Genomic DNA, 20,941 nt, shown 5'->3' with positions numbered 1-20,941 from the left:
TAATCGCGGTACGTTTACAACTCCAGATAATCTGTAAGATTCTCGGCCTGTGTAAAGGGCTTCTTAATAGCTCAAAAACACCTACGGTATATAAGGTGTAAAAGGCCGTTCCATAAAAGATCGAATGATTCTTGACAATTTAAGTGGGTACAGAAAAAATGATTCAGCAGAGAAAGTGTTAAGTCTAACCAATTAACACTTTTAATTCTTTTAATATGTTTGTAGCTGTGGAACAACTATTTTCACCTGTCCGTTGCTTTCTCAACTCAAGAATCGCTACAATTGGAAAATTTCTCAAGCGCCAAAAGAACAAAAATCCTGAACAAGTAAGTAACAAATAACTTCTATGAGATAAATGTATAAAATCTCGAGTCATCTTTCATCAAAGCCGTCATTTTGGCTCTTCAGTATTAGAAGTACAGAAGCCGAGTGAACTTAATTTCTCTGAGAACAGAGATGCATTGTGATTTTTCTGCATATTCTTTATTTAAGATGAATGGAGAGGCACTTTTGTATTTGCCTGCAGCTTGAATGAAATGCTAATCCATTTTCCATCTGTACCTGTGTCTAGAGATTTTGGTGTCTGCTCACTACAAAGCTGACTGGTACATTTGAAGATATATCTTACGTGGGACGTGTTAATTGCATCTGCTGTAGAAAACATTATCTGTATTACCTTTTATGGGGATTTTTGTCCAGTTTATATAGCTTCTTTTTTTTTTTAAGCTTAAAGCTCTGTTGATTTAAACAATGCAAAAAGTAGGGATTTAAATGGACAAATGAAGTAAAACTTAGCGGGACATTTATCAAGACTGGTGTTTATATAACCGTGAATTCTTAGATCCGGGAATAAATAGGCTTGACAAAGCTTAGGTGTATAAAAGGTTTACTGAACTATGATATAAGATATACACAAAAGGTAACATACAGTATAAAGTAAGTAACACTCGTCAAACTCATGGACAATTGAGCATGTCCCCCCCATCGACCAGTTCTCAATATGGCACCTGGCTGAAGCCCTTATGAGAGGTGGTAGTAGCAAGACACATTTTACTCTGATGATGTTGCAGCGTTTTACAAGCTGGTCTTGATCTTTCCCCTGCTTGTCCCCCTTAGTATTTAAGAGCAAAGATTGGGACATTGAGTTAGCACATATGCAGTTTGAGTGAATCTAACGGGAAGGAGAAGTAGAAGTCTTTCCTTTATTTTCCCCAAGTCTTCCCTCTGTTTTGGCTAAAAAATAAAAAATAAATTGCACCAAGAGCTTTGTGTGTGGTTCCATTAGGGAACTGCAGATTTTAGTGCGTTTTAGTTAGGGTTGTCAATCTGGAGTAAAGGTAAATTTGTTAATTTGTTCCTCAGAATTCTCCAGAATTCCCATAGAGATTGAATTAGAGCAGCAATGCTCAGGCTTGTTCCTTACTCCATTTCGGGGACTGTGGACCCCGTTCTTGTGATCAGTTCTGTTCCAGCAAACAAACCAAACTAGATGTTTTATTTTTATTGATTTGTATGGCAGTTCTTAGTCTCTTGAAATAACTTTGGAGGCTCCATTATCACCAGTGGTCCTCTTCCAGGTTATATTCTTGGAGCATCTTATTCCCTTATGAACTGGAGATAAAGATGTTTTTGCTAGTCGCATTTAAAAGAATTCTCTCTATCTCCAGAATTCTCTCCTTGGTATCCCCCTTCGTCTCCAAGTGAAATAAATTGCAGTCTCCTTCTATCACCACGCTGAAAAGATTGTCATATCTTGTCACATTCAGTCACTGCTGCCTTTGTCACTCGCGATTGCTAATATTTATTCACAAGATTTGGAAACAATGACAAAAATACATAAATTACACTTTCCTCTTCCTTCAGGTATGGTGATATGAGAAGACAGATCGGCTTTGAAATCAGGGACATGTGGTATAATTTGGGTAAGTGACTTATTCTCTTCAAATTTAATGCCTTAAAACTAAAACCGATATCTCTAAGAATATGACACATTTTCTGTGCCAAATAGGAATCTTCTCAGCGATGGCAGACGGATGCGCTCCTATTTTTAATCTGCAGCTATGCCGTTATGAAGGGATAGTATGTCAGCAAGCAGGTTGGCACATACCTCCCAACAAAATCTGCAGCAGATCAGGGTGATTCTTTCAATTCAGTTTGTTCTTATGGCATATCATACTCCACTGAATTTAAATTTTCTTTAAAAAAAAAATATCAAGAGAACATTGCATTATGAATTTTGGGATGCTGGGATTTTGCAGGCAGATGTGCATGCCGCAAATCCACAGTGGATTACAACGCCAGCCTTGTGAATGAGATTTCTGCAGGCTGCAGAATTTTTCCGCACATAAATTGACCTGCAGGGTGTCCATTTTTGTTGTGGATTTTTACCAAAGATTTCACCCTAGAAGCAGGCATGGGATCCAGCCGGTTCTCTCCGGTTCTGCCGAACCGTTTGTTAAAATTACAGGCGGTTCGCAGGACCGGTGAGAAGCAGGGATCCCGACCCGGTCCTGCAGCTGCGCCTGCACCAGTGGCGTAGCTATAGGGGTGGGGGCGGAGCGGAAGCCGAGAGGAGAGGCCCTGTGTGACGCGCACTGTGCAGGGCAGCTGGGCAGGCGAAGTGAGGAGGGGCCGGGGGAGCGGCTTCAGTTGAGGTGCGACGCAGGACTTAGTCACGTACCTCACTGTGACCTCCTGCGGCGGATCTCGCGAGATGACGCGATGACGCGGCGCGGGAAGGCACAGTGAGCGAGGCATTGGTGACCGCCTGTACCAGGATGCCACAAGCTGTGAAGGAGAGAGAGGTAAGTATTAATTATTTCTCCTAAGCAGGTGCCTACTCCACCTTCCCCTCATCCTGACCCAATGTTTAGATTCTTTTAGCCAAACAAGAGTTATGGATGGGGTTGATGACAATATTTAAGGTGGCCACACACAGGGAAACACATCTATTTTGCCCACAGAGTAAGAGCAGCTTTTTTAAGCGGTACTCCACTATGTAATGGCCCCCTCTTTATTATTAATATAATGGCCCCCTCTTTATTATTAATGTAATGGCCCCCTCTTTGTTATTAATGTAATGGCCCCCTCTTTGTTATTAAAGTGGGGGCCATTATATTAATAATAAAGAGGGGGCCATTATATTAATAATAAAGAGGGGGCCATTATATTAATAATAAAGAGGGGGCCATTATATTAATAATAAAGAGGGGGCCGTTACAGTAATAACAAAGAGGGGGCCATTATATTAATAATAAAGAGGGGGCCATTATATTAATAATAAAGAGGGGGCCATTATATTAATAAAAAAGAGGGGGTCATTATATTAATAAAAAAGAGGGGGTCATTATATTAATAATAAAGAGGGGGCCATTACAGTAATAACAAAGAGGGGGCCTAAGGCTTTTTAAAAGTTGAGTGGTATGTGTGTAGTGTATATATAGTGTATTTGTGTGTAGTGTATATATGGTGTATGTAAATATGTCGTGACTGTGTTGCATATATATGGTGTATGTAAATATGTGTCATGACTCGTGACGCGCTGCGTATCCACCACTGAGTAGGGAACCTGTTGTTAAAAATTTGAATCCCACCCCTGCCTAGAAGGGTGAAGTTTGTTTACCCCTTTAATAAATCACATCCTTACAGCGAGGAAAAAAAATCCATGCAGAAATTGGCATGCGGAGTGCATTATTATTGCACAGCATGCCAATTTATGTTTTTGATTTTCACCAAGGATTTCACTGGCAAACTTAAGTCGTCCTAAATGCAAAATTAAGCAGTTTTTTAAATAGCTTTCATTAATTCAAACGCTCCTAACATTTTGCTTCTACAGAGTGTGTGTAAGTCCTTCACCTAGCGGTCTGTCCTGCTGAATATGACTTAAACCTGTTTCTGACAGCCCTCTTTGCTCTCACCCTTCTCTCAGTGTTAGGCCTCATGCATATGGTGTACCGTGTTTTGCGGTCCACAAATCGGGGAGGCACGGATGCGGACCGCACACGGAGTGAGTTGGTCTGCATCCAAGCTTCCGAAAATGCGAACCTAAACAAGGTTCATGTGCATGAGGCCTTAGAGTTAGCCGCAGGGAGGAGGTTGTACACAGCAGATATATGTGGAGAAATTGGAGAAGATCCCAGGAGGGCAGCTCACAGAAGATATATATAGGGAGGAAATCACACACAAGCCAGTTTGTATGGGAAAGGCAGCAGCATCCTGGACACACAGATCTAACTTGTATTACTGGGAGGGACACAGGCACCTGAAAAAAGTTTGAAACAGGGAGCAGGTTATAAACTGAATGTCGGGGAATCTGAAAATGAATAAATGGAGATTGTAGCCTGAAGCTTAGTGTAACTAACCTACCGGTATATAAAATTACTTATTTTCTACATCAAATGTGCCCATAGCCTTTAACAACAGAAGTTCTTCAATGACTTCTAAGGTTAATAAGGATCCTTCAGAGACTTACCTAGTTATTCTGTAACTTTTTACACAAGTAAGCCTGATGTACAAACTTGAATCATATAGAATAATGAGCACCTGGTTGTATAATGTCAAGCACTTTCCTAGAAGGGTTCTTGTCCATAATTTCCTTTGCAATCACTTACCCATCAACTCCTTCTCTTCTGAGAACCCTTAATTGTGGAAGACACTGCTTTTCTGCCAAACCAATGTCATAAACTTCACAAAATCAGCAGAAAGGTTGTTTTTTTTTTTGTTGCATCTAATTATCTAAATAAAATGATCATTTCTATGGAAGATTCTAGACGTCACTCGGTTTCCAATCATTTAAATTTTCAAAGGGGGTGGTTGAACCTTGTAGAAAACCTGCAACCATAATGACCTCCACAAATACCACATCTAACAGTGTGCCTACTAAACTGCCCCTAACTTTCTCATCCAAGGCAATTCACTAGCGCGAGAGAGTCACATGACACACTTCCTCGCAGCTAGGATCCTAAAGGGCATCTGTCAGCCAATTTGCACCTATGACACTGGCTGACCTGTTACATGTGCACTTGGCAGCTGAAGGCATCTGTGTTGGTCCCATGTTCCTATGTGCCCACATTGCTGAGAAAATTGATGTTTTAATGTATGCAAATGACCTCTAGGAGCAACAGGGGCGTTGCCATTACACCTAGAGGCTCTGCTCTCTCTGCAACTGCCCCGCTCTCTGCAGTTTGACAGGGCCAGACATGATGATGTTTTCACTGTCTGGTCCTGTCAATCAAAATTCAGAGGGCGCAGCAGTTGCAGAGAAAGTGGAGACTCTCTAGGTGAAACGGCAACACCCCGGTGGCGCCTAGAGGCTCATTTGCATATATTGAAGCATCATTTTTACTCAGCAATGCGGGCACAGAAGAACATGGGACCAACACAGATGCCTTCAGCTGCCAAGCGCACATGTAACAGGTCAGCCAGTGTCATAGGGACAAATCTGCTGACAGATGCCCTTTTAGACTCCTGGGGGGTGGAGCTCACTCCTTGTTGGCTTCTGATTGGCACATATGGAGCCACGAAATCAATACTGTTGCAGCCCTTAGTTCAGCTTCAGTAGGAGAATGTAGATATCCCCTGATCTCAAATGGAGCCTGTCTTGCAATTAGGTTTACTTACTTTAAAAGAAAATTGCTGGCTTGTAAGGGAGTAGGACATTTCCAGGGCTAGGAAAAAAGTTTTTGTTGTCTGTGGTATCTTTATAAAAGAGCAATAAAACCTCCAGAAAACTTCATGACATTGATGTTGTGTTTGATGAATAACTCTGTGTCAGGAGCATTTGTTTTCTGAAGCGGTGACTCTGACATTTTTCAGACATAATACATGAAAACTGTCACAGACCGGATTGAAAATAACAGGCCTGAAAAAGGAGTGCGTCTTACAGCTCCTTCAAGTGTGCGCTGCAAACCATTAAACATTTCCAGAGTCATTCCGTCAGCTACAGGAACAGTGCGTTTTATTATTTCTTTTCCCTATTCATAAATGGGAAATACATTTTTTTTTTTTATTATTCATCCTAAACTTATATCCAGGCCACTTAAAACTTTGAGCCCCTTAACTTTATATATATTATATGCTGTGTATATAAAATAATTGGTACCTATTCTGCCCTTCCCGGTAAATTTCAGGCTGTTTTCACACTGGCTTTTTTGTGTTTTCTCATGGTTTCTGATGACAAGAATAGAGAATGATCAGAGCTCGAATTGGAGAAATAGGTTCATTCCTCTCTCCCTATTAAGAGCAAAACATAGACGCTTGGCCGAGCCCTTCGTGCATCAGTATGGGAGGTCTGGAGGAATAGCGGTTGGCCGGAGAAGCATTTGGCTGACTGCTAAGATGTATGACCAACTTAAAGGAGTTATCCAAACCTGGAAAGCCCACCCTCAATGCCAGGCCCCTCATATAGAGAATAGTTACCTGTGTCCTTCTGGAACCCTCCCCTCCACGGCCGTTGCTGCATCTCCTCAGCATGCAGATCACAACATCCATCACCGAGGGGGAGGGCCAGCCAATAGCAGCCCGTGCCACGGACCTGCTCCCCCTGACCGTCACAGCCTGCTATTGGGTGCACCCCCCCAGTCGATGGATGTTGTGATCTGCACTCTGGGTAGATGCAGCGACAGCCGTGGAGGAATCGGGAAGGATACAGATGTCGGAGACCAGGTAAGTATTCTCTATATGCCGAGCATTGTGGGTGGGTTTGCTAGATTTGGATAACTCCTGGCCAAACAAGTGGTTTTAATGCCTTTTGAAACTGTAATTGTGCTTACTAATGTGCATTCAGCGCCATAGCGGAGACTGAAAGGGAGCTTCCTCCCCTCTCTGTACTAGCACTTGACTCTAGTGGTTCTCTTAAAGTGGGCTGACTCTGTGACGGCTTGTGTATCAGTCATAATGGAGAAGGGTTAGCCGAGAGCTATGCAAGATGTGTGCCCAAGGGATTTTCCGTCCAGACTAAAAGACGTTTGAATGCCTTATGATACTGAAAGCATATTGGCAAGTACAGTCTGTTTTAAAAGCCTCAAATGCCTTTTCATCTGGCTCGACAACCTCTAGAAGGGATTTTCTGGTTTGCATCAACATCCTGTAAAATAATGAATAATTTATGAACGTTGCTGTACTTTTGTAATGTATTACTTTTACCTTTTCTGCTCCTATCTCCCGTTCTGGGCTGTGATCACATGAGCGTCTATGTAACTAGCTAGATAGGAGGAGCTATAAACTAGCTGGGCATTGTTAGGGGCGGGGCTGGAGGTGTGGCAGAGAAGGGAAAAGTGCATCATGGGTTTGGTTGGATGCAGCAACAGGAAGTGCTACATACAGGATGGAAACCAACCAGAGGGATGGGTTTAGATGGTGAAAATGGAGTCGGAAAAGAAAAAGCATAGGGAAGATGTACATGAGGTAAGCAGCTACATAAGCAGATCTGTTAAATACCATTGTAATCCCAGAAAACCCCTGTAAAGGTGGCCATATGTTTTATCTGTCAGCTGGCCGACAGCTATTTTCCCGACCCACCCATACTCACTGGGATTGACTGGGCATACGTGTCTTCTAAATGGACAGATGGAAATAAACCTATGTCTATAATAATTCTGTATTCTGCAAGTTTAAAAATATCAGATATGGGGACAGATACCCAAAATCCAGGTGCAGATATGAGATTCGATAATTAGATCCTTAATGCCTGCATTAAAAGTTTCCAAACAAGTTTCATATTAATATTTCTCACTGGTCATAACATGAATCTGGTGGAATATATAATGTGGCTCGGACTAAAGGTGGATCTTCCCTACCACCTGCCTGATGTAATCCTGACAACGTGCCTGGTTTCCAAAAGTCCTGCTCCCATTCCCCCTTGACCAGTTTTCTGGTAATTGTTACTTATATAATAACGCAATGCTGAAGGTTATCTACTCTACATAAGGACATATCCGAAGGAGGGAGGGAACGTCTGCTCTGCTCCGCAGCCTTTCGTCTTCTGATTCTACCACTTGCTTTAAATCCACTCTTTTTTTTTTTTCCTTCCCTCGTCTTCAAAGGTCAACACAAAATCAAGTTTATTCCTGAAATGGTCGGGCCCATGCTGGAGATGACGCTGATCCCTGAGACAGAGCTACGGAAAGCCACCATCCCAATTTTCTTTGACATGATGCAATGTGAATTTCATTCCACAAGGAGTTTTCAGATGGTAAGAAGAGTTGCCAGCTAAAGGAACGTAAAATCTAATTTCATCTTATCCATTATGCCAGTTAGGTTAGCCACTTCTATACACATGTAGCAGAGGCGAGTTTGTCACTTTGTGCAGTTTATTGGGGTACCATGAGTAAAGGGGAGGTAGTGATCCACCTGATCAGCCAGGCTTCAGATTACATTGGGCAGACTTATTATTTTATTTGCTGCATAAAGTATTTTGCTAAATTGGAGAACTTTTTATGATATAGAGTGACAATATGCCTTTACATTAAAGGGGTCTGCAGTTCTTTTTTACTGATGACCTATCCTCTGGATAGATCATCAGCATCTGATCAGCGCAGGTCTGACACCCAGGAACCTCGCCGATCAGCTCCAGGAACGCCTGAGCCTCCTCTCTGTTTCCCTCAGGCCAGTGAGGTCACGACTAGTATCACTGGCCTGGGCAGGGCTAAACCCCAATCAAGTGAGCGTGGTTTAGCCACACCCAGGCCAGTGAAGCTAGTCGTGGCATCACTGACCTGAGGGAAACAGAACGAAGGTCCGGGGGCGTTTCCGGAGCTGATCGGTGGGGGTCCTGGTCGTCAGACCCCCCGCCGATCAGATGCTGATTATCCAGAGTATAGATCATCAGTAAAAAAAAGAACTGCAGAACCCCTTTAATATCTCTTCATATGCACTATTTTATTGTCTTTAAAAATCTTTAAAAACCGCCATGTATTTCAAGAGGTTTTTAGGAAGTTTTTGTTTTAATATTGTAGAAAATTTGTATTATTACTTTAGCTGGTGTGCTTTTTGTTATAGAGAAGCCTACGGAAAAACAGAGAGCGGGCTGCATTTTAAAAACAATGCTACTGGCCGTCCAAAAACCAAAGTGCAACCTGTGTAGACTTTTCAGTATTTAACGTTTTCAAGTACAATAACATCCACCTATATTCCGTAGAAAACTCCATGCTGTGTGTAAATCTAGTTTAAAGGGCATCTGTCAGCAGATTTGTCCCCATGACACTGGCTGACCTGTTACATGTGCGCTTGGCAGCTGAAGGCATCTGTGTTGGTCCCATGTTCTTAAGTGCCCTCATTACTGTGAAAAATTACGTTTTAATGTATGCAAATGAGCCTCTAGGAGCAACGGGGGCGTTACCATTACACCTAGAGGCTCTGCTCTCTCTGCAACTGCTGCGCCCTCTGCACCTTGGTTGACAGGACCGGGCAGTGTAAACGTGATCACACCTGGTCCTGTCAGAGTGCAGAGGGTATGGCAATTGCAGAGAGAGCGGACCCTCTAGGAGTAACGGCAACGCCCTCGTTGCTCCTAGAGGCTCAGTTCCAGATATTAAAACTTAATTCTTCTCAGCAATGTGGGCACATATGAACATGGGACCAACACAGATGCCTTCCGCTGCCAAGCGCACGTGTCAGCCAGTTTCATGGGCACTAATCTGCTGACAGATGCTCTAAATAGTTATTTCCATCTTATGAATAATGGCTGACACTACTATATGCCATGATTTTATGATCAGTGGGGGTCTGTCTTCTGGGACCTGCACTGATTCTGAGAATGAAGGGGCTGCAGCCCTGGTATAGTATTGCACCCCCTTCTGGTGCAGCATTTAGTCACCCGGCTGTGCAGGAAAGCGCAACTGACCCAACTGAATTGAATGGAGCTATGCTGCAGTTCTGTGCCCAGCACATTGCCAGGCGCCTCTGTCAGCGCTAAATCATCGTCAGGATCATTGAGGGGGATATCATATCATACGACATCATCAGAATGCACTAAACATCGCAGCCCCAGAGCAACGTATGTTAAATTCCCCTTCTATAGAAACGTCATAAGGAAACCCTTACCTCTGCCCGTCTGTTTTACTAAGTCTTGTTAACCCCCTGTGCTTTCATCTGGAGGATTAATTAAGGCTGTTCCTTGCACTACAATGTAGACACAGGGCCAGCACAGCAGTGCCCAGACTGGAAATGTGTGCAAAGCGTCTTGACGCGTTTCAGTCTCTGAATAAAGAGATGTCTCATTGATCTCCCACTCACTCCTACGCTGCTGTGCCGAGTCTCAGCGGGTCAGTGTATTTGTGGACGGGCAGCAGATTGTATGCCTCCACATTACTATCCATTCCTACAGAGAAATAGGAGGATAGAAGAAAAGACTCTAGACGGTTCTACACAAAAAAATATATAAAATCTATCCGTCTGCAGATGCCGGGAGAGTTTGTTATACTGGGTGCTTTTGTGAAATTCACAGGCTTCTTGCTGCTAAAAATACAATCTAGTCAAATAGAATGTGTGAAAGTGATGCCACGAGTAAGGTAATGATGCTGCCTTGTACGTGTGCCACAGCTGTGTATCCGTGTAGCTGCCACGGGTTTGTGAAGAGCCTAATTAGTTATTGATGTCTGCTTGCTATTACGTAGAATAATTTACAGTAGTTTTCCTTTACAATTAGTAGTGATATTATAAGAACTCTGTAGGTGCCTTGGAATATGAGTCATTAAGTCACATTTAGCAATGGGCGCTCCAATTTACTGTCTATTCTAGAATGTAATGACTTATTATGGTCACTAGATGAAGTAGTCACGTGTTGTGTAACCTTAACCACTTCAACCCCGCTAGCTGAAACCCCCTTCATGACCAGGCCACTTTTTACACTTCTGCACTACACTACTTTCACCGTTTATCGCTCGGTCATGCAACTTACCACCCAAATGAATTTTACCTCCTTTTCTTCTCACTAATAGAGCTTTCATTTGGTGGTATTTTATTGCTGCTGACACTTTAACTTTTTTTGTTATTAATCAAAATGTAACGATTTTTTTGCAAAAAAATGACATTTTTCACTTTCAGCTGTAAAATTTTGCAAAAAAAACGACATCCATATATAAATTTTTCACCAAATATATTGTTCTACAGGTCTTTGATAAAAAAAAAAATGTTTAGGCAAAAAAAAAAAAATGGTTTGGGTAAAAGTTATAGCGTTTACACACTATGGTACAAAAATGTGAATTTCCGCTTTTTGAAACAGCTCTGACTTTCTGAGCACCTGTCATGATTCCTGAGGTTCTACAATGCCCAAACAGTAGAAAAACCCCACAAATGACCCCATTTCGGAAAGTAGACACCCTAAGGTATTCGCTGATGGGCATAGTGAGTTCATAGAACTTTTTATTTTTTGTCACAAGTTAGCGGAAAATGAAGATTTTTTTTTTGATTTTTTTTTTTTGATTTTTTTTTTTCCCTTACAAAGTCTCATATTCCAGTAACTTGCGACAAAAAATAAAAAATTATAGGAACTCGCCATGCCCCTCACGGAATACCTTGGGGTGTCTTCTTTCCAAAATGGGGTCACTTGTGGGGTAGTTATACTGCCCTGGCAATTTAGGGGCCCAAATGTGTGAGAAGTACTTTGCAATCAAAATCTGTAAAAAATGACCGGTGAAATCCGAAAGGTGCACTTTGGAATATGTGCCCCTTTGCCCACCTAGGATGCAAAAAAGTGTCACACATCTGGTATCGCCGTACTCAGGAGAAGTTGGGGAATGTGTTTTGGGGTGTCATTTTACATATACCCATGCTGGGTGAGAGAAATATCTTGGCAAAAGACAACTTTTCCATTTTTTTTATACAAAGTTGGCATTTGACCAAGATATTTTTCTCACCCAGCATGGGTATATGTAAAATGACACCCCAAAACACATTCCCCAACTTCTCCTGAGTACGGCGATACCAGATGTGTGACACTTTTGCGCATCTAGGCTGCAAAAGTGCCCAAATTCCTTTTAGGAGGTCATTTTTAGACATTTGGATCCCAGACTTCTTCTCACGCTTTAGGGCCCCTAAAAAGCCAGGGCAGTATAAATACCCCACATGTGACCCCACTTTGGAAAGAAGACACCCCAAGGTATTCAATGAGGGGCATAGCGAGTTCATAGAAATGTATTTTTTTGGCATAAGTTAGCGGAAATTGATTTTTTTTTTAGTTTTTTCTCACAAAGTCTCACTTTCTGCTAACTTAGGACAAAAATTTTAATCTTTCATGGACTCAATATGCCCCTCACGGAATACCTTGGGGTGTCTTCTTTCCAAAATGGGGTCAGTTGTGGGGTGTTTGTACTGCCCTGGCATTTGAGGGTCTCCGCAATCATTACATGTATGGCCAGCATTAGGAGTTTCTGCTATTCTCCTTATATTGAGCATACAGGTAATGAGATTTTTTTTTCCGTTCAGCCTCTGGGCTGAAAGAAAAAAATGAACGGCACAGATTTCTTCATTCGCATCGATCAATGTGGATGAAAAAATCTCTGCCCAAAAAAAAAAAAGAGGGGAAAGGCGTCTGCCAGGACATAGGAGCTCCGCCCAACATCCATACCCACTTAGCTCGTATGCCTTGGCAAACCAGATTTCTCCATTCACATCAATCGATGTGGATGAATAAATCATTGCCGGGATTTTTTAAATATATTTATTTACATACAAAATGTTTGCCAAAGCATAGGAACGCCGCCTCCTCCTCAGCTCGTATGCCTCGGCAAACGTATCTGTTACTGCAGAGTAGAAATCCCGTCTTGCAGCGCCGCATACACCGACTTGCGTGTAATCTGACAGCAGCGCAATGCTTCTGTCAGAATGCACATCAGTGCTGCAGCTAGTCGATCGGTTGGTCCACCTGGAAGGTAAAAAAAGAAAAAAATAAATAAAGAAAAAAACAGGCCGCAACGCAATAATTGTATTAACTTTGCAACAGAACATATAAACTTTAACTTTTTGAACTAAACATTAACCTTTTTGCTTACTGGTGATTTTTTTTTTGTTTTTTTACCTTTATAGAACAAACCTCTCCTTCCCCATGGGTCAATGTGCAAAGCGTAAATCGCCCAAAGATGTGGCGAAGTGCGTTATGCACTTTGTCCCATGTGAAAGGAGACGTTTGCAGCAGCTCTGTGTGAATGGGCCCTAATAGCCCTGTGTGCCTGTCCTGGTGAGATGATCCCTATGCTAGGTGTACCTGTGTGTGGTACTTCCGGAAACACTCCCCTAAGCATAGGGCAGGGTGGTCAGGACAGAAATAGCGGGTGTCACGCCTTATTCCACTCCTGCTACAGACACGACATTTTTTTCGGGGTGGCGGTCGGTTTGAGGTACCAGGAATGACACTGGGGAAATGTCGCTCGTGTAGACGGCTAACTACACTGGTGGATGGGGCCACGGAACCTCCTGGGTACAGGAGGTTCTCGATGATCTCTTCCTGAAATTTGAGGAAGGATCGTGTTCTCCCAGCCTTACTGTAGAGAACAAAACTATTATACAGAGCCAATTGAATTAAATATACAGACACCTTCTTATACCAGCGTCTGGTTCTGCGGTAAACTAAATACGGAGACAACATCTGGTCAGTGAAGGTTATAGTCGTGGACTGAGAGGGGCTTTTCAATGACACGGGTTGCTCGCTCAATTTGTATTGTAGTGTCTGCGTGAATGGAGGAGAGCATGTAAACGTCACGCTTGTCTCTCCATTTCACCGCGAGCAGTTCTTCGTTACACAGTGCGGCCCTCTGCCCCCTTGCAAGACGGGTGCTAACGAGCCGTTGGGGGAAGCCCGCGCGACTAGTTCGCGCGGTACCACAGGTGCCAATCCGTTCTAGAAACAAATGCCTAAAGAGGGCCACACTTGTGTAGAAATTGTCCACATAAAGATGGTACCCCTTGCCGAATAAGGGTGACACCAAGTCCCAGACTATCTTCCCACTGCTCCCCAGGTAGTCAGGGCAACCGACCGGCTCCAGGGTCTGATCTTTTCCCTCATAGACACGAAATTTGTGGGTATAGCCTGTGGCCCTTTCACAGAGCTTATACAATTTGACCCCATACCGGGCGCGCTTGCTTGGGATGTATTGTTTGAAGCCAAGGCGCCCGGTAAAATGTATCAGGGACTCGTCTACGCAGATGTTTTGCTCTGGGGTATACAAATCTGCAAATTTCAGGTTGAAATGGTCTATGAGGGGCCGAATTTTGTGGAGCCGGTCAAAAGCAGGGTGGCTTCTGGGACGAGAGGTGCTGTTATCACTAAAGTGCAGGAAACGCAGGATGGTCTCAAATCGTGTCCTGGACATAGCAGCAGAGAACATGGGCATGTGATGAATCGGGTTCGTGGACCAATATGACCGCAATTCATGCTTTTTAGTTAGACCCATGTTGAGGAGGAGGCCCAGAAAAGTTTTAATTTCGGAAACTTGGACTGGTTTCCACCGGAAAGGCTGGGCATAAAAGCTTCCCGGGTTAGCGGTTATTAATTGTGTGGCATACCGGTTTGTCTCTGCCACAACTAAGTCTAAGAGCTCCGCAGTCAAGAACAGCTCAAAAAATCCCAGGGCCGAATCGATCGGAGCTGTCTCAACCCGAACTCCAGACTGGGCGGTGAAAGGGGGAACTACAGGTGCGGCTGAAGTTGGGGACTGCCAATCAGGGTTTGCCAGCACCTCAGGGATTCTAGGGGCTCTACGGGCACGTCTTTGCGGTGGCTGCGACGGGGTCACTACTGCACGTGCCACCGTACCAGCTTCAACTGCCCTTCTGGTGCTCGCTACTTCACCATGTTCTACGGCAGTTCTGGTACTAGGTCCAGGAAGGGCTGGGCTGCTGGTGTATGCCTCACCACGTAATCCGACAGCACCAGCCCCACTCTGCTGCTCTTGAAGCGGATCCTGCGCAACCTGCGGTCTAGCGACACGGGGCCGGGTACGCCTGGTGCTATCAGGGACCTCAGCCTCCTCGTCCGAACTTTGGGTCAGAGAGCCACTGCTTTCTACAGGTTCGTATTCTGACCCGCTAGATTCATCAGATGAGGGTTCCCATTCCTCATCCGACTGGGTCAGAAGCCTGTAGGCCTCTTCAGAAGAATACCCCCTGTTTGACATGTGGGCAACTAAATTTAGGGGTATTCCCTGAGACTACCCAAGAAAAAAAAGCAAGCCTGTCTTACAAATGGGAGGCTAGCGAAGTACCGGAGGCCGCTGCGGTTGATAAAAAATATCAAAACTGATTTTTTTATCGCCGCAGCGCGTGTAAAGTGAATGTGCAGTGATCAAAGAAAAATATTTTTTGTCACTGCGGTGGGGCGGGCGTGGGTGAACGCACGTGTGGGCGACCGATCAGGCCTGATCAGGCAAACACTGCGTTTTGGGTGGAGGGCGAACCTAAAGTGACACTAATACAATTATAGATCTGACTGTGATCAGTTTTGATCACTTCCAGATACTATAAAAGTACAAATGCTGATTAGCGATACGCTAATAAGCGAATCAGTGACTGCGGTGCGGTGGGCTGGGCGCTAACTGATCCCTAAACTACCTAACCAAGGGGCCTAAACTATCCCTAAAACCTAACGGTCAATACCAGTGAAAAAAAAAAAGTGACAGTTTGCACTGATCACTTTTTTCCTTTCACTAGTGATTGACAGGGGCGATCAAAGGGGTGATCAAAGGGTTAATTGGGGTTCAGGGGGGTGATCTTGGGCTAGTATGAGGTGTTTGGTGTACTCACTGTGTAGCCTGCTCCTCTGCTGGATCCAACCGACGAAAAGAACCAGCAGAGGAGCAGGCAGCCATATAACAGATTATATTTACAAATATGATCTGCTATCTGGCACTCTGATTGTTTGTTTTTTTTTTTAAATCAGCAACCTGCCAGCCGCGATCATTGGCTGGCAGGTTGCTGACGAAATACTTCTTGACGAAATGCCGGCCCGCGATGCGCGGGCCGGCTGTGACGAAGTCTCGCGTCTCGCGAGATGACGCGCCGATGCGTCCAGGAGGAATAAATCAACCACCTCCCGGACGCATCGGTGCGTACAGCGGTCGGGAGGTGCTTAAAGGCTATGTAGACCTTTGGGGGCAAATTTGTTTTATTATTGCATTGTACTCATTCTGAGGTAAAAATCATTTTTTAAATTGGTCCTCATTACAAATATGGAGCCCTTTTTTCTGTACAGAGCTGAAATGCTCTAAAAGAGGGATCTGAATTTTCTCTCTGCTCCGTCAGCCATTTAATGTGACTGACTCCTTATCTCTGCTGTCTGACATCATAAACACTCATTATAGCTCAGTTCTTATCTGAAAATGTGGCTTAAATACGTATATATGACCCCTTAGTAAATTCGAGATGAGGGGTATTAGATGACTGGCACAAAGTGGAAGTAAAAAGTATGATTCACACAGCTAGACAGTTAACCCTTTGTGGTAGAACAGCTCAATATTTTTAATAAAGACCAATTGAAAAAAATGTTTTGCCCAAAATGAGTAAAATGCAAGTAAATGACAAATTCTACTGAATCTTTTACTACAAAACTACGGTATGTGTTGATCTGCTCAGCTCCTCCTGCTCTTTAACCTCTTACGAACAACCCCCCCCCCCCCCCCCCGCATCGGCGATCGCTGCGGTTTAACCCCATAGAAGGGGTTTGTGTTTGAGGGAGCCCATCGAGTCCCCTCGCTGCAGTGGCGGGGACTCGATGTCTCAGAAGGCAGCCTGATGCCATGCGTTGCCTCAGTCTGGGTCTCCTAGGCATCCTGTTGGTGTATGACTCACTATAGTACACGAACAGGCAATGCATTACAATACAAATGTATTGTAATGCATTACAGAGGGGATCAGACCCCCAAAAGGGAACATCAGAAATAAAGTAAAGAAAAAAATAATGTTTTTAATAAAGTAAAAAAAAGAAAAACGCCCCTTTCCCCTTATTTTATAATAAAAAAAAAAATGAAAAAACAAACACACACATATTAGGTATCGCTGCGTCCGAAATGACCGGCTTTTTAAATATATCACATGATCCACCCTGTCCGATAAATACCATAAAAAAAAAAATACATCACAAATACATCACAAAAAGTGCAACACCAAAAAGGCGTATGCCCCCCCAAAATAGTACCAATCTAACCGTCGCCTCATTCCTCAAAAAATGAGCCCCTACCTAGGCCAATCGCCCAAAAAATAAAAAACTATGGTTCAGAATATGGAGACCCTGAAACGCTTTTTTTGTTTCAAAAATGCTGATATTGTGTAAAACTTAAGTAAATAAAAAAAAGTAGACATATTGGGTATCGCCGCGTCCGTAATAACCTGCTCTATAAAAATATCACATGACCTAACCCCTCAGGTGAATACCGTAAAAAATTAAAATAAATTTAAACTGTGTAAAAAAAAAAAGCCATTTTTTCTCACCTTACATCACAAAAAGTCAAACCATCATCTCATCCCGCAAAAATCATACCCAACCCAAGATAATCGCCCAAAAGCTGAAAAAACTATGGCTCTCAGACTATAGAGACACAAAACATGATTTTTTTTGTTTCACCTTACATCACAAAAAGTGTAATAGCAAGCGATCAAAAAGTCATACGCACCCCCAAAATAGTGCCAATCAAACAGTCATCTCATCCCGAAAAAATGAGCCCCTACACAAGACAGTCGCCCAAAAAATAAATAAAACTAGGACACTAAAGAATCATTTTTTTTATTTTTTATGCTTTATGTAAAACTGAAACAAGTAGTCATATTTGGTATTGTCGTATCAGTGACAACCTGCTCTATAAAAATACCACATGATCTAACCTGTCAGATGAATGTTGTAAATAACAAAAAAATTTTAACGGTGCCAAAACAGCTATTTCTTGTTACCTTGCCTCTCAAAAAGTTTAACTGCCTCCGGACCGCCTAACGCAGATGTGCGGTCCGGAGGCGGCAGCCCTGCGCACGACGACGCATATACGCGTCATCTCGCGAGGGCCGGGATTTCCTGTGAACGCGCGCACACAGGAACGGAAGGTAAGCGAGTGGATCTCCAGCCTGCCAGCGGCGATCGCTCGCTGGCAGGCTGGAAATCAGATTTTTTTAACCCCTAACAGGTATATTAGACGCTGTTTTGATAACAGCGTCTAATATACCTGCTACCTGGTCCTCTGGTGGTCCCTTTTGTTAGGATCGACCACCAGAGGACACAGGCAGCTCAGTACAGTCGCACCAAACACCACACTACACTACACCCCCCCGGTCACTTATTAACCCCTTATAAACCCCTGATCACCCATGATCACCCCATATAAACTCCCTGATAACCCCCCTGTCATTGATCACCCCCCTGTCATTGATCACCCCCTTGTCAGGCTCCGTTCAGACGTCCGTATGATTTTCACGGATACATGGATCGGATCCGCAAAACACATGCGGACGTCTGAATGGAGCCTTACAGGGGGGTGATCACCCATATACACTCCCTGATCACCCCCTGTCATTGATCACCCCCCTGTAAGGCTCCATTCAGACGTCCGTATGATTTTTACGGATCCATGGATACATGGATCGGATCCGCAAAACACATGCGGACGTCTGAATGGAGCCTTACAGGGGGGTGATCAATGACAGGCAGGTGATCACCCATATACACTCCCTGATCACCCCCTGTCATTGATCACCCCCCTGTAAGGCTCCATTCAGACGTCCGCATGTGTTTTGCGGATCCGATCCATGGATCCGTAAAAATCATACGGACGTCTGATCAATGACAGGGGGGTGTTCACCCATATACACTCCCTGATCACCCCCTGTCATTGATCACCCCCCTGTAAGGCTCCATTCAGACGTCCGCATGTGTTTTGCGGATCCGATCCATGTATCAGTGGATCTGTAAAAATCATACGGACGTCTGAATGGAGCCTTACCAGGGGGGTGATCAGGGAGTCTATATGGGTGATCACCCCCCCTGTCATTGATCACCCCCCCCCCCCCCAACGTTAAGGCTCCATTCAGACATTTTTTTGGCCCAAGTTAGCGGAAATATATATGTTTTTTCTTACAAAGTCTCATATTCCACTAACTTGTGTCAAAAAATAAAATCTCACATGAACTCGCCATACCCCTCACGGAATCCAAATAAATAAACATTTTTAGACATTTATATTCCAGACTTCTTCTCACGCTTTAGGGCCCCTAAAAAGCCAGGGCAGTATAAATACCCCACATGTGACCCCATTTCGGAAAGAAGACACCCCAAGGTATTCCGTAAGGGGCATATTGAGTCCATGAAAGATTGAAATTTTTGTCCTAAGTTAGCGGAAAGGGAGACTTTGTGAGAAAAAAAACAAAAAAAAATCAATTTCCGCTAACTTATGCAACTTTCTATGAACTCGCCATGCCCCTCATTGAATACCTTGGGGTGTCTTCTTTCCAAAGTGGGGTCACATGTGGGGTATTTATACTGCCCTGGCTTTTTAGGGGCCCGAAAGTGTGAGAAGAAGTCTGGGATCCAAATGTCTAAAAATGCCCTCCTAAAAGGAATTTGGGCCCCTTTGCGCATCTAGGCTGCAAAAAAGTGTCACACATCTGGTATCGCCGTACTCAGGAGAAGTTGGGCAAGTGCACCTTTCGGATTTCGCCGGCCATTTTTTACACATTTTGATTGCAAAGTTCTTCTCATACATTTGGGCCCCTAAATTGCCAGGGCAGTATAACTACGCCACAAGTGACCCCATTTTGGAAAGAAGACACCCCAAGGTATTCCGTGAGGGGCACGGCGAGTTCCTCGAATTTTTTTATTTTTTGTCACAAGTTAGCGGAAAATGATGATTTTTCTTTTTTTTTTCTTTTTTCCTTACAAAGTCTCATATTCCACTAACTTGCGACAAAAAATAAAAAATTCTAGGAACTCGCCATGCCCCTCACGGAATACCTTGGGGTGTCTTCTTTCCAAAATGGGGTCACTTGTGGCGTAGTTATACTGCCCTGGCAATTTAGGGGCCCAAATGTGTGAGAAGAACTTTGCAATCAAAATGTGTAAAAAATGTCCGCGAAATCCGAAAGGTGCACTTTGGAATATGTGCCCCTTTGCCCACCTTGGCTGCAAAAAAGTGTCACACATGTGGTATCGCCGTACTCAGGAGAAGTTGGGGAATGTGTTTTGGGGTGTCATTTTACATACTCCCATGCTGGGTGAGAAAAATATCTTGGTCAAATGCCAACTTTGTATAAAAAAATTGGAAAAGTTGTCTTTTGCCAAGATATTTCTCTCACCCAGCATGGGTATATGTAAAATGACACCCCAAAACACATTCCCCAACTTCTCCTGAGTACGGCGATACCAGATGTGTGACACTTTTTTGCAGCCTAGGTGGGCAAAGGGGCACATATTCCAAAGTGCACCTTTCGGATTTCGCAGGCCATTTTTTACACATTTTGATTGCAAAGTACTTCTCACACATTTGGGCCCCTAAATTGCCAGGGCAGTATAACTACCCCACAAGTGACCCCATTTTGGAAAGAAGACACCCCAAGGTATTCCGTGAGGGGCCTGGCGAGTTCCTAGAATTTTTAATTTTTTGTCGCAAGTTAGTGGAATATGAGACTTTGTAAGAAAAAAAAAAATTCAAATAAAAATAATCATTTTCCGCTAACTTGTGACAAAAAATAAAAAGTTCTATGAACTCACTATGCCCATCAGCGAATACCTTAGGGTGTCTACTTTCCGAAATGGGGTCATTTCTGGGGGGTTTCTACTGTTTGGGCATTGTAGAACCTCAGGAAACATGACAGGTGCTCAGAAAGTCAGAGCTGCTTCAAAAAGCGGAAATTCACAATTTTGTACCATAGTTTGTAAACGCTATAACTTTTACCCAAACCATTTTTTTTTTGCCCAAACATTTTTTTTTTATCAAAGACATGTAGAACAATAAATTTAGCGAAAAATTTATAT

General features: G+C 43.5%; 1 protein-coding gene across 1 annotated transcript in view; it reads left to right on the top strand.

Moving 5' to 3' along the window:
• Window positions 1-20,941, top strand: part of DOCK1 (dedicator of cytokinesis 1) — a 388,933-nt gene that overhangs the window by 284,851 nt on the left and 83,141 nt on the right. The window contains exons 31-33 of the mRNA XM_044296110.1: window positions 226-326; window positions 1,864-1,922; window positions 8,043-8,191. Coding sequence (XP_044152045.1) covers window positions 226-326; window positions 1,864-1,922; window positions 8,043-8,191 — 309 coding nt within the window. The remainder of the gene's footprint in view (window positions 1-225; window positions 327-1,863; window positions 1,923-8,042; window positions 8,192-20,941) is intronic.

This window comes from Bufo gargarizans, chromosome 6, assembly GCF_014858855.1.
Source record: "Bufo gargarizans isolate SCDJY-AF-19 chromosome 6, ASM1485885v1, whole genome shotgun sequence".
Classification (NCBI taxonomy): domain Eukaryota; kingdom Metazoa; phylum Chordata; class Amphibia; order Anura; family Bufonidae; genus Bufo; species Bufo gargarizans.
This window is presented reverse-complemented; position numbering and strand designations above follow the sequence as displayed.